The 18,853-nt window shown below is 40.7% G+C and overlaps 2 protein-coding genes across 3 annotated transcripts in view; one reads left to right on the top strand and one right to left on the bottom strand.

The window, feature by feature from the left end:
• The first annotated feature begins 573 nt into the window (after positions 1 to 573).
• daw1 (dynein assembly factor with WDR repeat domains 1) lies at positions 574 to 14,411 on the top strand. Its single transcript, XM_034114567.1, has 13 exons — positions 574 to 645; positions 869 to 941; positions 1,930 to 2,074; positions 3,872 to 3,930; positions 4,018 to 4,140; positions 4,222 to 4,321; positions 5,292 to 5,399; positions 5,835 to 5,941; positions 6,599 to 6,701; positions 7,270 to 7,384; positions 7,594 to 7,670; positions 13,522 to 13,684; positions 14,261 to 14,411. Exons 1-13 carry the CDS (start codon positions 606 to 608, stop codon positions 14,293 to 14,295), a joined length of 1,248 nt encoding a protein of 415 aa, XP_033970458.1. The 5' UTR covers positions 574 to 605; the 3' UTR covers positions 14,296 to 14,411.
• Positions 14,412 to 16,311: 1,900 nt separating this feature from the next.
• The window catches only part of sphkap (SPHK1 interactor, AKAP domain containing), a 162,690-nt gene continuing 160,148 nt past the window's right edge, over positions 16,312 to 18,853 (bottom strand). For both annotated transcript variants that reach the window (XM_034114430.1, XM_034114431.1), the window contains 3 exons: positions 18,629 to 18,678; positions 17,923 to 18,095; positions 16,312 to 17,400 (listed from right to left, as the gene is read on the bottom strand). In XM_034114430.1, coding sequence (XP_033970321.1) covers positions 17,248 to 17,400; positions 17,923 to 18,095; positions 18,629 to 18,678 — 376 coding nt within the window. In that variant the 3' untranslated portion in view covers positions 16,312 to 17,247. The remainder of the gene's footprint in view (positions 17,401 to 17,922; positions 18,096 to 18,628; positions 18,679 to 18,853) is intronic.

The following is an 18,853-nucleotide window of genomic DNA, read 5'->3' as shown; positions in this document are numbered from 1 at the left end:
TGTACTTAAGTAGAATCTTAAATTCAGGATGTGTATTTAGTAGTATTTCTACTTTTACTACTTTAAACCCTTAATCAGTACAAGCCACAAGTCTCCCATTGATCATTTCAGACAAGACAAGAGATAATTTAAGAGAGAAATGAAAAGTATTGGTGGGCAAATTAAGTGTTGAAATAAGTTGACGCCCTGACCTTATGCAGCAGCACGAAGGTATTTATTATGAATAAGGTATGATAAGTAAGTGAGTAACCAAGTATTTAACTAAACAGCTGCACAAATAGCATTTAAATGCAAAATTGGGTATCAAAACCCCAAACAAAGTTAGTGTGTTGGGATTCGAACCTCTTGGCTTGCACTGGTATGAACAATTTGCAAAATGTTCTTTATTTTTTGTATAGCCTATTTCTTACTTAGTACTTCTTCAATTTCAATCGAAAATATCTGATTTTATAGCTTGAATGTTTGTTTTCGACAACTTGTCATTTCAATTCAGAAGCTGCACGTCTGTGTTCATACTGCGCATGCGTAGTGAGTGCTTCGGCCTGTGGCTATAGCAACGGTTTGTTGATAGTACGGTAACGTGGTAAAGAGACGATACTAGCAACATGAAACTCAAGCGGTTCCTTCTCAGATATTATCCTCCAGGTAAAACCAATAATTGAATGTGTCCTAACTGTAACTTACATTCCTTTAATGGAGGCAACATGGCACTGTGCTAGATAATATATGTTTTAACCTGCAATGCACACTAAAAAACATTATGTTGACTAGCTGTGTTAGCAATGATGCTAGCTGAAGTTACTGATTTTGTATTTATTCAGCCGGCATGAGTGGCCTTTCCTGGGTTGAGTCATTTCTCTTCTTGCAGGTATAATCTTGGAATATGAGAAAGGAGGATGTTTGAGGACCAAATCCATCGACCTTTTGGATTTGACTCCAGAGTGAGTGAGTTGTATCCATGAAGTCAACCAACTAACATCACAATGGTTTACTAAGTGTGTGATGCCATAATAACTTCCTGTGGGGGGTTGTTTTATCCTCAGTCACAAATACTGTCATTTTAACTAAGCTAGTCAGACATATCCATCGTGAACTCAGCTCTTTATATGATGGGTTTTTAACTAGTTAACCACGGTGAAGTTAGTTTTAGGTTGGATATTCCCAGTGGTGGAAGAAGTAGTCAGATTATTTACTTAAATTACACACGGCATCTATTGCACGTCTGTCCGTCCTGGGAGAGGGATCCCTCCTCTGTTGCTCTCCCTGAGGTTTCTCCCATGTTCCCCTTTAAACTGTGGGGGTTTCTCTGGAAGTTTTTCCTTGTACGATGTGAGGGTCTAAGGACAGAGGGTGTCGTATTGTCATACTGATATTCTGTACAAACTGTGAAGTCCACTGAGACAAATGTAACATTTGTGATATTGCGCTCTATAAATAAACATTGATTGATTGATTAAGTAAAAAATCAATAAGAAAGTGTTAAAACACTTAGTGAAGTCCTGAATTCGAAATTCTACTTAATAAGGAAAAGTATTACCATATAAAATATACTTCAAGTACCAAAAGTAGATTCAAGATTCAGGATTCAAGATATTTTATTTATTAAAAGTACTTATGCAGAAAGGCACATTAAAGCTCCATATATTTTTTATTTGTGGTGCATTAAGGTGTTCATCACTTCAGTAATGTACTTGGTTTATTTGAAATACTTATACTGGTTAGCTTAGCCTTTAATAATTTACGATAATGTGTCGATTTGTATAAAGTTCAAATCTTAATCTGCAAAGAAACGTAATATCTATAATACATGGAAAGGAGTAAAACTATTTTTTTATTGAAATTGTTATTTTTAATGTACTTGTTTACTTTTGAGATGATCCTTATGATCTAAAGTGTATACATGTGTAACAATAGCATTTCCACATGCAGGACGAGCCCAGATGAGTTGCTGGCAGAGATCCAGCAGTCGGAGCCTCTGATCACAGAGTCCCGGGCGGATCAGGTCAAACAGCTGATCGTCAGACTGCAGCAGAAACAGGGCCAGCAGGACCACCACCGCTTCTGCTTCTTCAAGGTCAGACCCCGGACTCACACTCGCAGCCATTAATACATAGATCAACACAGTGACATGACATCTGGACCCATTTAAAAAGCTCCTATTAGTGAAGGCAAAATTCTTTCAAGCGTTTTCCCTATATCGATATTCAGGATTTCAGGACATGTTGTACTATATATGGTTTTGTTTTATAAAAGTGTAGAACGCTATTTTATCTTTTGAATCATGAATTTACATCGGAATAAGAGAAGTTACAGAAACGCTTGTGGATTTTTACTCTTTGACATATTTAAGGGAGTTGACAATATTTTGGATATTGATATTTTTGGCAACATCATCTTACTTCCACTGTTTATCAGTGTCCTGTTTGTTGTTCTTTGTGAATTGACTTCTGTGGAAAGTTAGTAGTCTGAGTACTACAATGATCCAGTGCTCCAAAGAGGCACTAGAGAGCAGCAGTGGTTCAGTTTTTTTTTATTAGATGTAAGTGTTTTTTAAACCAAGTAGGCATGCCAATCATGATAACAGGTGCTTCATGAATGAAGTGTTTTGAGGAATACACAAAACATGATTTGGTAAAGGTTAAGTTTGGTAGTGTGGCTGGAAGTCATAGAAAAAAGTTAACACTGCTGAGAAACCTTTCTGTACTGTAAGCAGTGTTGGGCAAGTTACTTCCAAAATGTAATACAGTAGGCTACATATGTCTTTTTTTAAGTAATAAGTTACATTACAATATTACTGTCTCTGAAATGTAATGAGTTACATTACTTTTATATTACTTTTGGGTTACTTTACCTAAATAACCGCAAAAGAATGGCTAGGTATTTTAAATGCTAAAATGTAGTTTAGTGCACCTCATTATACATCCAGTGAAGGGCAATGTGGTATAGCATAACAACTGTGTAGGCCATTAAGGCTACTAACTACTTTTATTACACGGCTTAGTTGAATACTCGATTCTGATTGTAAATTCTTAACACTTGACATGTTGTTAATACAGTAGTACAGACCACTGTCAAGGACTATAATGAAGGTTGCTAAGGAGGATCAAGAAAGAGAAAGGAAAAGAGGTTAAAAGATGGAGCGCTAGACGTCAGATAAATCACCAGAAGAAGGCAGAGAGGAAGTAAACAATAACAGGAACACGGAATGGGCTCTATAGTTTATATATGGCCGTGTAATAAGCGGGATAATGTGCAGCGAGGCGGTCATTATGGGGAAAAGAACACCCGACAGGCTGATCAGGGAACCCGACGCGAAGCAGAGGGATCTTGATGAGCCTGAAGGGTAAACACCAGGCTTACTAATCTACCCACACAATGTTTCTCTGGTGTCGTCTCGCGATGTTGGTAAATCCTTAAAAAACAAAACACCATTTAATTTTGGGTTAAAATGAGTTGTAACTGCGTTACTGAGAATTGTAACAGGTAGTATTTGACCCACATTTCATTAGTAATGCGTTACATGACTTCGTTACAGCAAAAAGTAATACATTACTGTAACTCCGTTACTTTTGTAACGCGTTACACCCAACACTGACTGTAAGGAGAGAAAGTTCTTTAAACCGGAAGGAAAATGGTCTCCCAATTACATCAGAGTCAGATGAATAATTTGTGGGTACTACATTCATAATTTTATAATTTTTAATTGGGCATATGGTCTTTAAAATGTGCTGCAATCGTGCTTCAGTTGTACGTGTATGTTTTATTGCAATGCCTTCAGCCTGACAGGGTCCCTTCTTAAATAAATAAATAAAATACCAATACATTTTACCTTTTTTATTTTTCTAATCTTTTCTCTGGTCTTCTGTTGTAGGAGCTGAAGGCACACATCCTGCCTCTGACAAACGTTGCCTTCGACAAATCAGGGTCAAGGTGGGTTTATCTGCACCACACAGAGCTCTTCAAGGGATTCAAAAGAGGCCCTGTGTGGTGATTTGAGTGTTGTACTCCTCTCTGCAGGTTCATCACTGGGAGCTATGACAGGACGTGCAGAGTTTGGGACACGGCCTCGGGCTCAGAGCTGCACACGTTAGAGGGGCACAGAAACGTGGTGTATGCCATCGCATTCAACAACCCCTACGGGTAAGGAAGATTGTCAGTGAAACTGTCGTAGCATCGGAGGAAATGTTCTGTGTTTGACTGTTTTATCGTTCTCTGACTTAGAGACAAGATTGCCACCGGCTCTTTTGATAAGACGGCCAAGCTGTGGTGTGCTGAGACGGGCAAATGTTTTCACACCTTTCGCGGACACACTGCAGAAATAGTATGTATAACAATCTGTTTAAATGAAAATGATTAAATGCTGTTTGTTTCAAATGTTAAAGGCAATGCATTTGCTATAGGCGACTGCATATAGTCAGTGTTTATGCAATATCATTTGTATTCTGCAAGTCCCTTCGGTATGGCTTTTATATTGCATTGTTTATTTGTAATACAATGCAGCACTTATGAAGTAAATTGTTCAGGCAGTATTGGAAGAAGTACTCATATCCTTTATTTAAGTAAAAGTACAAATACTATGGTCTTAGACATTACAAGTAAAATGTCCTGATTTCAAGATCTTACATAAGTAAAAGTACAAAAGTAATCGCCTCAACATATACTTAAAGTACAAAAAGTACTTATTCTGCACAATGGCCAATTTCTGAATAATATAAAGTACAGAAATACTATCAGCTAAATGTACTTCAAGTATCAAAAGTAAAAGTACTCGTTATACAGAAATGGATCTTTTCACAGTATTATGGTTATTATATAATCCAGTTTTCATGTGAGAGCATTTTAGCATTGTCGGTGTGGACTAAAGTTAGATACTTGATTAGTAGTACAGGACTTCATTATACCATATCAGCCTATCATGTGTTTTTATATGTATCAAGTTACTACTAACTGTGAGTGTAAAATAAATGTAGTGGCATAAGAAGTACAGTATTTGTCTCTGAAATGTAACGGAGTAAAAGTATAATGAAGCATTAGATGGAAATACTCTTTTATTTGTAATATTATTATTACTATTATTTTATTATTTATTTTTCGGATTTGTCATCTGTTATGTAGTTAATCTATGTATCTAGATGTGTTTATTTTGTTCTGCATGCCTTCTGAATATTTTCTTAAAATGCAAATAAAATTAAAAATTAAAAAATTAAAATGGAAATACTCAAGTTAAGTACAAATATGTAAAAAAAAAAGTACCATACTTTAGTAAATGTGCTCTCCCTCCCTGTGTGTAGGTGTGCCTGGCCTTTAACCCCCAGAGCACGCTGGTGGCCACGGGCAGCATGGACGCCTCTGCCAAGCTGTGGGACGTGGAGACGGGGGACGAGGTGGCCACGCTGACCGTGCGTAATATTCTCTTTACCTCTTTGATCCTGGTATCCATCCATCCATTAATAACACACTGCTTAACTTTTCATCCACTTCTAAAAGTAATTATCCCTAAATTGAGTCTAGTCACCCCTGCTGATGGTAAGCCCCTACATATACGGCCATTATATGGTAACTGCAAGTCTTTAATAAGATCACTGAACACCCATTCTGGGGGGAGCAGTGAGCGCTCTTTGAAGTGCAGGCCAGAACCTGATTGGCTGCCTCTGTCTCAGCTCTGTTCACAGCACAACGAATCAATCACGCTGACAGCAGACTGTATGTTTATTTTAATAAGTAATATAGTGTTTGATGTGCGTTTCATCGGCAGAGGAAGAGGAAGAGAGGGAGTTTATAAGAGAAAAGGAATGACACAGTGATGGATAATGCTCTCTGTTTATTTCTCACAGGGTCACACTGCAGAGGTCCTCTCTCTGTGCTTCAACACAGTGGGAAATCAGCTGGTCACCGGATCCTTTGACCACACCGTTTCAATATGGGATGTTGCCTCAGGAAGGTCAGACATCATCATTGTTATAGACACAGTTACGACGTGTTTTAATAGGCAGACCCACATGTTAGCATCCTAAAGGGCTCCTTAGATAAAACTGATTTGGGATTATTGCAGCAAAAAAACACATGTTGGCAAACACATGTTTATAACACTTCCACGTTTTGTTTGCAGGTTAATCTCCACATGTGAACACCACTTTTAGGGTTTTTGAAGCGTAAATGCAATAGCCAGAAGTAAAAAGCGAACTTTACGCTTTAAACAAACTACACGACAGTCACTTGACTTCACCGCTAAGCTTAAGGCGGCTAATGTTTTGGCGTGATGGCGTTCAGTAGTCTCATGTAGGCACTTGTAGCAACTGCTATTTTTACGACACAAAGAAGCTTCAGACCTTCACCAGAGTGGTATTTACTGACGTATTTCACATCGTAGCACACAATTAAAAACAACTCTTAAGCTTGTGTTACCCACAGGCGCCAACCAAAAACACTTTGGGACAAGGGAACAGGAAGTGGTAAAATGCTGGGTTTTAGGACTCATTCCTGCATCAATGTCTGTCAGTGTTTCATAATGTATACTGTTCTGTACATGCATGCTATGGATTCTGCACACATGAGTGTTCAATCATCTTATTGCTTCGTTTTGTGTTTTTTTTTTCAGACGTGTCCACACTCTGATTGGTCACAGCGGGGAGATCAGCAATGTACACTTTAACTGGGACTGCTCCCTCATAGTCACAGGCTCCATGGACAAAACCTGCAAGGTGATCTATCATTGAGCTCTTCCAAATACTTTTAAAGACTGGAATTATATAAGCATAGTTTGTCAATCATTTAACATTTTACACAATTGCATAACAAGGTATGTGCGATGTCATATTCACCGTCATCCAGTTCCAACTCTCCGTCTCCTCCTACCTCCTGTCTTTGAGGTCTCCATCATTTAAAGGAGAAACATTCAATTCTAATATCTAAATCATGCCAAGATGAGTCGAGCTCTGACACATTATCCGCCTCACTGCATTCCTCCAGGGGGATGCTTTGAGAAAAAACACTTTATACATCAAACAGCTGCATGCAAGCACATTGTGTGTGTGTGTGTGTGTGTGTGTGTGTGTGTGTGTGTGTGTGTGTGTGTGTGTGTGTGTGTGTGTGTGTGTGTGTGTGTGTGTGTGTGTGTGTGTGTGTGTGTGTGTGTGTGTGTGTGTGTGTGTGTGTGTGTGTGTGTGTGTGTGTGTGTGTGTGTGTGTGTGTGTTAGATGGTGCTTCCTGCCTGTTTTAAAATGTACACTGATGTCACTGAGGGTGTGTGTGGTGTGTATGTCTTTGCAGTTGTGGGAGGCAGCCAGTGGGGAGTGTGTGGCCACGCTCACTGGACACAAAGAGGAGGTGCTGGATGTGTGTTTTGATTTAAGCGGTCAGCTCGTTGCTACTGCCTCTGCTGATGGTGAGACTCACATTATTCTTTTTATTCATATAACGGACGGTTCAATTTATTATAAATCTCTCCAGGAGTTTTGCGTTGTTTTGATCACATGCTAATTGCAATTTTCCAGTTCAATACATCCTCCATATTTTTTACTTTTGATATGTTCATACATGTGAAGTAAAATAACGATTGTTTAGATGACGACCTTACCCGTGCCTGTCTTTCAGGTACTGCCCGAGTGTTCAGTGTAAACACACATCAGTGTCTCGCGACCCTGGAAGGCCACGATGGAGAGATCTCAAAGGTGTGTCCCATAATGGCTTCTCTGCTACTGCCTGTGAAAAGTGATTTAATGTCACCAAAGAGAGTCTCACATTAATAATTTGTTTCAGTAGCCTTGGTGCCACAATGTAGTTTAGAAATGAGGTTTTTTTTCCTTGACCTTTTTTCCTTTTTCTCCTGTAGTGTGTTTTTGTGCATGTAAATGTTCTGCAAAGGATAAAATCCTATCCCTGTACGTGATATGCTACATAAGGGTCGGAACATCTCTAAGCGGTTGACCAATCACAACAGAGCCGGCCAGCTAACCAATCAGAGCAGACTGGGCTCTGGTTTCAGACAGAGGGTGAAAAGAGATGCCGGAGCTGTTAGATTAGCATTAACATGTAGTTGTATGTGCAATGCCTTGCGGCCTGTAGCACCCTCCTTGATGGAGCATATGTGTGGGCAGGGAAGGAGTGAGCAGATGGTAGCGTTGTCGATTCTTGTTCTGTTTTCTGTGACTATCTTCCTCACCCTCTCAGACTTTCAGTTGCGCGTGCTACTAAAGAGACGCGCTACCATGGAAACCAAACAAATGGTGTAGCTGTATTAAAGTCCGAGTAGAAACAGTCGTGAGTAAATCTGATTTTTTCTGAAATCGGGAGAAATGCGGAAGAAATATGACCCCGGTGAGGGCAATGAAATCGGGAGTCTCCCGCGAAAATCGGGAGGGTTGGCAAGTATGGTGTGGATGCATCGGTCAGTAGCAGGTGTGAATGAGCGTGTGATGTCTGTGTAACATTAACTGTCTAGCTCCCTTCCCCCTGGCCAGTGATGTAAATAGAAACATGCCTCTGTTTGCCTCGCTTCCATGCGATCCAGCCTGATGCTGAAGGACAGGGACAGGAGTTCAGGCTTCAGGCTGTTTTGTGTGTATTACTGTGTCGCATGGGAAACATCTGCACGTAGGACAAATAGTGCTGCTGATCTGACTAACGGACCGTCCACACAGCAGCGTTAAAAAATCTTGGAACGCTTCTGCCCATTCACTTTGAATGGGGTGACGTCACTTTGCCTCACTTTTCGCCGAACTGCATTGTGGGCAGGCGAGCGGAGATTTTCAGGATTTTCAGGATTCAAAGTTGAGCAATGTTCAACTTTTGAAGCTGAGGTGGAAGCGGCAGCCAATCAAATCCCGTGTATGCAAATCTGACAGTTCAAGCGCTAGCCAATCAAACCGCGTGTATGCTGGGAGAGACATACCGCAGGTCATTTCCTCATATTCCAGAACATGGAGGAGAAATTAGCGGTAGGGAATCACCCGGTGCTTTATGACCAGTCCCTATTTACCTACCGGGATACAAACCGGAGGAGCCAGGCATGGAGGGAGGTGGCAGAGACAGTGGTAGGTTTTCGCCTGTTTGGGGAGTTTATATCCAGTTTACTTCGGGCTTTTTTGCTTCGTATGTCGGGGGCGGGAGATTCATGTGATTGGTTGTTGGTGCCTTGCTCGCAAAAAATCCCCAAGCTTCAGATACGCCCACCTCCAAGATTTTTTTAACGCTGCTGTGTGGACGGGCCGTTACAGAATATCTAGCTTCAAAACTAGATGATTTCTAGGTAGCGCTACAGGAGAAAATATAAATCTCACCAGCCATACCTGAGGATGAGTTAGAACGGCATGACCTTGTGTTGTTAACCTCTGAACTCATGAAGTGCTGCACCCATAATAATAACTTTTATCCTGGTATATCATTCCCTGGAATCCAACAAACACACATTCTGGCATGAGGTGTGTATTTGACCCTGTGTTGACCTTGTACTTTAATAGGATTGATTTTACACATGTTCCTCCTTGTTCCGTGTGAGTGTGTGTCCTGCGGGGTCTGGCTCCGAGGGTTTCTACGATTGAACCTTCGTCTGTTTACTGATAGAGCAGGCAGTTATAAGAGGGTGGGATGGAGGATCATTCCCGAGGATTATGACACTAATCTCTGCCTAACGGGACACCTATTCCCCTCCCCTCTCTGCCTCTTATCCACGACCATGCTTTGTTATCTGGTTGGTCTCTCCTACTCCTCTGGGCAAATAAATGATGGACTGTTGATGAAAAGGCTGAAGTCCTTAATGCATGTTTATATGCATATTCTACTGTATAAATCATATTATGACAGGAATTCACAGTACATTTAGTTTTCAAATGTTTTGTTCCTTCCCATCTTAAACACTCCATTAGCTGCATTCTTATATCCTAAATCAAACCATAATGACAAGTTTGCAAAACATATTCATAATCCAGATGCCACATTTACATGAGTCTTAAAGAGGACGTATTCTGCTAATTTTCAGGATCATAATTGTGTTTTCTGCCTCAAATCAAATCAAGTTTTATTTATATAGCACATTTTTTAAACGATTTTTGGTCGAGCCAAAGTGCTGTACATACAATAAAAACACTTTACAATAAAAACACTTTACAACAAATACAACAGCAAAAAAAAAAAATCACACACAGGGAAATGTCAGGAGTCGTGCTCCGCTCTGACTAGAAGGCCAGAGAGAAGAAGTGAGTTTTAAGTGTAGATTTAGGCCCCGGCTCCATGAGGACGAAAACGGGTTGAATCCGCATATTTCTCATGCGTATAGCCCTCTAAGCTCGACGATGCCGTAAGGGAAACGTAGAAACAGACCCCGCAAACGACAACGGGTCCAAAGGTGGATAGATCTGGGAACGGAGCGCTCTGGGGGGTCCAACGGGGCCGTGGAGTCGCCTATACGGTCATTCGTTTTCATAGCCCCGCCTCTCCCTGCCTCTCCCCTGCGGGGTTGCTATCGTGCTCCAGTCGCTACTGACCATGCTACAGTTCTTTGTGCAACATCTACAGGAGCTCCTCCTTGAATTCAGATTATTTATCTTTATCTCGATATGGACATAAACGCGAGTGAAGTCTAATCTGACAGGACGGAGACACGCAGCTCCTGCCGCTGTGATGCAGCGGGAGCAAAACACACACTTCAAGTCAGATCATCACCCTTAGCTATTTTAATTACCTCTCAAACTACCTAAACTAGTTATAAATATGTTCATTTTTACTGTCGGGTCACTCATTACAGGATCAGCTGCTGCATGAGACAGACACTGACGCTGTGAGAAGAGAGGAAAAAGAGACAGGCTCTGTGTATTTGATGATTATATATCATTATATCGTCGTTATTCATTTGTTTTAAAGCTCAATAAATAACAATGAAGACCTTTGACCGGCACTTTTATAATTTTGTCCGGAAGATTTAAACTTTAACACACGCTGACCGGCGAAAAACTCTGCCCGGTTCTGTCGGCCCCCACCGCGGAGAATACACAGAAGTGCAGCCATGACAACCATTCTTCTTCGCTGCTTTTGTGGAGGAAGTTGCTGCTTTTGTGGAGGAAGTTACAGCGCCACGTACAGGTTCGGCATATGTACTGCAGCTTTTCCAGCGTTTGGATGTAAACGGAGCCGTCTCGTGGAGCTTGACACAATCCGGTGTATATTGCGTGGGGACGGAAGGTTTTTTTGCGGTTGCATTTGCGTTACTCCGATGCGTTTTGCCGTATTTGTCCTCGTGGAGCCGGGGATTTAAAAACCCCTAGGGTCTGGGCCGACCTCACATGGAGGGGCAGAGTGTTCCAGAGCCTAGGGCCAGCTGCTGCGAAGGCTCGGTGCCCTCGGGTATTGAGCCTGGTCTTGGGCACTACCAGCAGCAGCTGGTCAGCAGACCTTAAAGCTCTGGCTGGGGTGTAGCGCTGGAGAAGTTCTGCTATATAGGCCGGAGCCAGCCCATTTAGTGCTTTGAAAACAAATAAAAGGAGTTTAAAATCAATTCGGAACCGAATTGGAAGCCAGTGCAGTGAGGCCAGAATTGGGGTGATGTGGTGACGCTTTTTATGGCCAGTGAGAAGACGTGCAGCTGCGTTCTACACTAGCTGCAGGCATCTAATTGATGCCTGGTCCATACCCACATACAGAGCGTTGCAGTAATCCAGTCTCGAGGTAACAAAGGCATTAATAACCCTTTCTTGGTCTTTAAAAGATAAAAACGACTTGGTCTTGGCCAATAGTCGTATTTAAAAAAAGCAGGTCTTGACTACGGTGCTGACCTGCTTATCAAATTTAAAAGCGCTATTGAAGGTCACTCCAAGGTTCATGACAGAGGGGAAAATGTTTTTATTGAGGGAGCCCAGAATTTCAACCGGGGAGGCCTCGACTATGACATGTCTCCATGCTTTAATGTTCAAAAAGCTCTTTATTTTTCTCATACTGCCTGTGCTGCAGCACCTCTTTTCACCCTCTGTCAAAGGTCCTTACACACCAAGACGATTTCAGCCGTCGATAGTAGTCGATAGATGTCTGGCCGTCGATGAGCGTCCTGTCGCCCTACTCAGATTGGTGTGTCCGTCCCGTTGTGTCTTTTCGTCCCGTGCCGACAGCTTCCGCCGCCGATTCAACATGTTGAATCGGGAGGCTGTCGGCTAAAGGCCGTCGGCCAAAGAAATCACTCTGATTGGCTGTTCAGCTAGCGAATCAGTGCATGAGAAGCGAAACGGAAGTGAGGGACCCAAACAAACTATTAAGAAGGCAAATCTGAGATTTCATTTAACTCCAGCTCTCGACACAGGTTCGGGAAAGCCCCATGAGCTTCTCGCTGTAGAGTGAAAATGGAACGCACACGCTATTTGTTGTTTGTTTATATCACGCAGTCTGTTCTTCTTCTCTCGGTGTATCACGCAGTCTGTCTTCCGGTTGTTGCCTCTTTTGAATGACGAATACACACTACCGCCGCCTGCTGGTAAGGAGAGTTATTGCCACTCACGCATGCGCAGTTCGTACGTGCTACTTGGCCGTCGGCTGAAGTCTTTGCGGTGTGTTCCAGTGCGACACATGGCCAAGACGCAGGAGACGTGAGGCGACACAACAGTCGTGTTCCGTCGGGACGTGTTCTTTGGTGTCAGTTTGGTGTGTAGGCCCCTAAAACCAGAGCCCAGTCTGCTCTGATTGGTTAGCTGGCCGGCTCTGTGGTGAAAACAGGGGAAATCAACAGTTTTGAACATAATCATGTCTGCTTGAGGAGTAGTACCAAAGAAAACATCAGGTTACATATCATCCATCAACAGCAAATCTAAAAACAAGCTATTTTAGTATGTACTGTAGGCTGACAACTTTAAATAATTTAGTAATTTGTTGTTCTGTTTACCCACTATTTAGGAAATGACGTTTGAATTTGTATGTAATATGGAATTGGGACAAAACCTCAGTCTTGTTTATTTATAACTCTTTCCTGTAATTTTCTCTTTCTTTTCTTTCCATTTCTGCTCTTGTAATCTTCTTTCTCCGATATTCTATCTTTGTCAGCTTCCATTTCCTGTCTGGGCTCGCTCCTTTGTTCCCCGTTTATAGTTTTAATAAAAACATACTCTACTTTCATGGCCTTCTAGAGCCAGCTTCATTTAATCATCTCCTTCTTCACCTCACTACGGGGATAGAAAACCATTCAGGGAACGATAAACCAGAGCTCCAACGCAATCAGCCTCAGCCGTGATTTTCATAATGCCACTTGTGCTTTGATCCTCCTTAAGTATTTCAAGTTGAAAGACCTCTGTGGAATAGTGTTGCTGATGTGGTAAAAGTGTTACAAACTCACTCATCTCTCCCTCTCTCTGAGTCATTTCCACCACTTCTGGCATTATTTCTTATTCAGCACGCACGCACGCACGCACGCACGCACGCACGCACGCACGCACGCACGCACGCACGCACGCACGCACGCACGCACGCACACACACACACACACACACACACACACACACACACACACACACTTCTGGGTGAGACTGACTCTCCTGCCGCTGTGTGTAGATCTGTTTCAGCCCCCCCGGCAGCAGGGTCCTGACGGCCAGCTCCGACAGGACGGCTCGTCTGTGGGACGCTCGGTCTGGAGTCTGCCTGCAGGTCCTGGAGGGCCACACGGACGAGATCTTCTCCTGCGTCTTCAACTACGAGGGCGACACTATCATTACAGGTACACACACGCACGCGCACGCGCACACACACACACACACACACACACACACACACACACACACACACACACACACACACACACACACACACACACACACACACACACACACCACATCTTATAACGTGTAGCCCTGAGCAGCGCATGAAGTGCTCAGTATGGTATGTCTTAAAATAAATAAATATGTATATTATGTAAATATGTCATAAAATATTTGTGTAGTAGTAGTAGTAGTATGTCCTGAAAAATAGTGAGTCAATATGCTGGACTTCTTATGTTTATCTATTTTGTTGATTTTCTTTTGGATATTTTAATTTATATTATTTTTCTTTTTATTGCCCATTATTACTTCTCATGTTAATGTTAAAAATGCTTGATGTCAATGTGTCATTAAAAATAAAAATAGAAACCATTATGTGACACGTAATTAAATGTGATAGTGTGTCATTAACATTGGGCAGCACATAAACAGCTCATCGCCAGACATCCCAAATCCTTAATTGCACATTTGAGATCCAAACCGTGCAGCTGTTTCCTTCTGTGCACCAATCTGTTGTTGTTTGTGCTCTCCTGCAGGCAGCAAGGACAACACATGCAGGATCTGGTACTGATGCTTTACACGGATACAGCCATCCACTGTAAAACGTTGTAATTCAAAATACATGTTAATAAAAGTCTGTTTTACAGCATCTGTGTGGTTAAAGTGGGATTACAAATCGCTGTTGCTTGAGTGATTTAATGGAAGTAATTTGTCCCTCTGATGTTGCAACCCAGTCTCACGGCATTTCGTGTTATTGTCACGGATTTAATCTATTGATTCGTGTTCACCAACACGATTTTCACATTTTTTTTCGTGTCACACAGAATGATTTTAAAAGCAATGTATTTCTATTGGTAGTATGTTTCATGCCTGCACCAAATAATAACAAATTAGAAGGAACATTTAAAAAAAAATACAGATTTCAGTATTCTGAGGCTCTGAGCCATTTCTTTTCCTCGCGGACGGAAAAAAAACTCCGACATTATACAATTTAAAATAAAAGGGATAGGGTTAGGCTTAGGGTAAGATATTGAGTAAGAACATGTTTTTATGAACCACACAGCTTCTGGTCTTCCAAGACCCGACCGGACAAAAAGACGTGGTGCACGCACGAAACATACTACCAATAGAAATACATTGCTTTTAAAATCGTTCTGTGTGACACGAAAAAAAGGGGAAAATCGTGTTGGTGAACACGAATCAATAGATTAAATTATTTTTGTGACTATAACACGAAATGCAGTGAGACTGGGTTGGATGTTCCTCCTGTTACTCAATCTGTTTAAATCTGCACTTGTTTCCTGACTGTATGAGCCTAACCGTTTGATTACGTTGCTCATAAAATGTTTTCAAATATAGTAGTATATATATATAAATTTGGAAAATATGGTTTAAAAGGCCGGGAGACAATTAGCTTAGCTTAGCATAAAGACTATAAGCAGCTTCACTTGTTTCCTGACTCTATTTACTCCACAGTTTAACTTTTACCTTCACAACATGTCTTAAAATATAGTATATAAATAGTTAAAAGTCCTAAACTAAGGTTAACTAGTTTCATATTTGGAAAATGTGCTTTGAAAGAGTTAGGAGACGATTAGCTTAGCTTAGCATAACGACTAAGCAGCAGGACACAACTAGCCAGGCTCTGTCCAAAGTGAAAACAATTAAAACTCAGTTAATAACTCCTTACAGCAGGGGTGTCAAACTCAAATACACAGTGGGCCAAAATGAAAAAATGGGTAGCCTACTAGTCGAGGGCCGGACTGGTTCAATGTTTATTGCAAAACGTATTGAAATGAACTTATTGCACATATTAAACCTGGAACTAACAAAGCTTAAATTATTGCCTATAAAAACAACATTAAACATTAAATAATCAGTTGCATTCATTTCTTATGGCTCTATCTGCAACTTTTCCAGAGTCATTTCTTATGAGTACATTTTCCCACAGGCCAACAACAGCTTCAAAAAAACTATTTCCCTCAAAGAACAAACCAAACATGCCCTGTTGTCTCAAGAAACAAAGTGCAGAAGGAAACATCCATGTAAACTCAGTGTGCTGCTCTGTGATGCTAGTTCAAGCCAGATACTTGGCATCTCATCTTGGGTGCAAGTTCATCAATGTTTGGGGTCAGGCTCTGAGCTGAGGAAACCCTCAGGATTGAGTGAAGGTGTGCGTGCAATATACCGGTGGGCCAGATCTAATAGTAATTAAAAATTATCCTGCGGGCCGAAATTAAATCCACCAAGGGCCTGATTTGGCCCCCGGGCCTTGAGTTTTACACATGTGCCTTAAGGGACACAGTTATCCATTAGACCACAATTTGTAAATCTAACACATTAGCTACGTTGATTTTGAACAAAGGTAGGCTTCAGTAGCTTTCATGCTAGGCTAAGCTAATCATCTTGTGACTTTAGTTTCGTTAACAGACAGACATGAGCAGTACTAATAATTAATTTCTGATAGCACTGTGCAGTAATGACTATTTATTCAGTAGCTTCAATACCTTTAGGAAGACCACACAGTTATATTATGTGTTTGGTTCCCTTTTTGCTAAATGTTACAAAAGGATCAAGACAGCTTGTATTTCACATCACAATAATTTATTGATGCCAAAAGATAAATACATTCAGTTCTACCGTGACAGAGTTTACAGCTGAATTGTGTGCTTTATTTTTACCCAATGCTGATGTAACACTAGAGTACCACTAAGTAGAGAGATAAACAGACCAAATGCACATACAAATTCAACATTACAAACCTTACTCTGTCTTCATGACTTAGTAAAAGCTGAAGAGAGCAGTCCACTCCTCCAAGGTGCAGCAGTTCCAAAAATCTACAGTATATACAGGACAGCTATCCAAAGTAATCAGTTCTCAACATGATAACAGACTTACCAAGAACTGAAGTTCACAACAGATGTGTAACGTCAGCTTATGAACACAACAAAGATATGGGCATTTTGCTTACTTTAAGAAAGATGTGCAATTCTAGGTGGTTTACAAATCAAATGAAAGCTTTTTCTGGGCTTACTTTTCTCCAGCCTCTTTTACAAAGTATTTGAGATACAAAAATGTTGAGTTGCGGGGAGATTTTAACCTGATTTTTCTTTCATCTATTGATATTCTCTGTGTTCATTTGGAATAAATAAATAAATAAATACATAGTTTGGTTGTGAGAATCTGTAAATATATATATATGTATACTGTGTGTATATATATGTATAATCTGGAGCAGTTAAAACCTGCTGACTATAATCTCTTGAAGGTTGTTCGTTCCCATCAGGAATGTTTAACCCTTACACCTACAGTTTGTGATTGTGTGTGAATCTGAAAAACAAAAACATGCTTTTATTAAAGGGAAACTGGTCCATTTATGACTGCGGATAGACGAAAAACACCATGAACAGACTTAGGTGTATGAATTTCTCAAGTATGCTGATCGCGTTGTGCCTTCAGCTTGCAGTTAGAGTCAAGAACATGTTTCGGCGAATGAGTGTCTTTCTGTTTGCTGAATGAGGAGCTACAGGGTCTCCAACAGCCAATCAAAGAGGCTGGACAGAGCGCGCCCCTCCTCTTCCTTTTTCTCATGAAGCTTACAGAACTGGACCACGGCGCTGAAGAGGTCCGCAACCCTCCACGACTTCTGAGACATCAGGTGGACCACCCTCTGGAACTGAGAGAAGACACACATATAAAAGAGTATATATTATATCATAATATAGTATGTTGTAAAAGAAAGTAATTGAAAAATACTGAAAACCTTCTCATAAAGCATGTCATAAAATGTAATGTTATAAAATGTCAAACTATTATTAATACAATTCAAAAATGTAAAGAAAAACAAAAAAACGTTTTGATAAACTATACAATATGTTTTTTTCACATTTTTCAACAAACTATACTATGACTCAACATATTATATATTATTAATATTATATATTAAAACATATTATTCTATTACTTTTTCAACATGTTTCATTTATTTTAATTTTTTTATTCTATACTACCATATTCAAAATATTTGTAACATAATATATGATATTTCTTTCATTACATTTTTGACATGACTTTTTTCTTGATATTTTCAAAATATTAAACTATGACTATTTTTCATGACATATATCCGACATACTATCCCATTAATTTATATGCTAATACCATTACCTTTTTTCCCAACATTTTAGACTTAGCTTACCTTTGCAACCCTCTTCTCTTTGGACTTCCTGAAGTAGAGCGCAGGCAGGCCCAGCTCGGAGGCAGCGATCCACTGCAGAGCCACTCGGAGCTCCGAGTCCACGCTCTCTGGATCCAGGTCGCAGTTCACCACCAGCAGCAACCTGTCGCCCAACGCCCTCGCTGAACTGCTCTCTGAAACATCCAAAAGTGACAGGAATTAACTTCTGTTTTGGTTTTGGTCTGTGCTTTGTAGAATAAAAGGACTACAACTGTATTTGTTTGTGCAACCCTGTGTTGTAGAAAGCAATACATAACGCTGTAGTAAGAGAGCATCCCAGCACCATAAATAATGCATGTCATTTTCTTCTATACCTGCTTGGACATTAATGCTAACATGCTAACCTTTGCATGCAATCAAACAGCATGTTCAGCTTCATAACATAGAAATATCCAGGGCTCAGTTCTCCTTCCAGTTCATCTTTGTTGGATTGTTAGACATAAAAAAGAGATGAACTCTATGTTGAGACACTTCAGGAGCTATGGGCCCTTTTCAATGTTTAATGGACATCTTTAATTCAGAGAATCGCCTCTAATCAAGCCCAAACTGCACGGTTCCTCCAGTCACTCAACAGCTTCTGGTTAGCAGAGAGGCTAACGCTTAAAAAGGAGGTGAATAAATAGGAGGTTGATGCCATTGAGAGATCATTTTCGAAATATATACTTACCAAATATGTTTTCTTTTGTTCCTGCCAGATGTGCTTTCACTGTCTCCCCACTATGAGGGAAAAATACCAATTAAAAGTTGCAGTAGCATACAGTTTAGGAATAGTTCTTATGTCTCTACGGTCAACAAAGAAACTAGAACCATAGCTGGTTAGCTTAGCTTAGCATACAGACTGGAAACAAGGGGGAAAGCTAGCCTGTCTCTGTCCAAAGGTAAAATAATCTGC

This window comes from Trematomus bernacchii, unplaced genomic scaffold (genome assembly GCF_902827165.1).
Source record: "Trematomus bernacchii unplaced genomic scaffold, fTreBer1.1, whole genome shotgun sequence".
Taxonomy (NCBI): Eukaryota; Metazoa; Chordata; class Actinopteri; order Perciformes; family Nototheniidae; genus Trematomus; species Trematomus bernacchii.
Note: the sequence above shows the minus strand (reverse complement) of the source record. Positions and strands in the feature narration are given on the sequence as shown.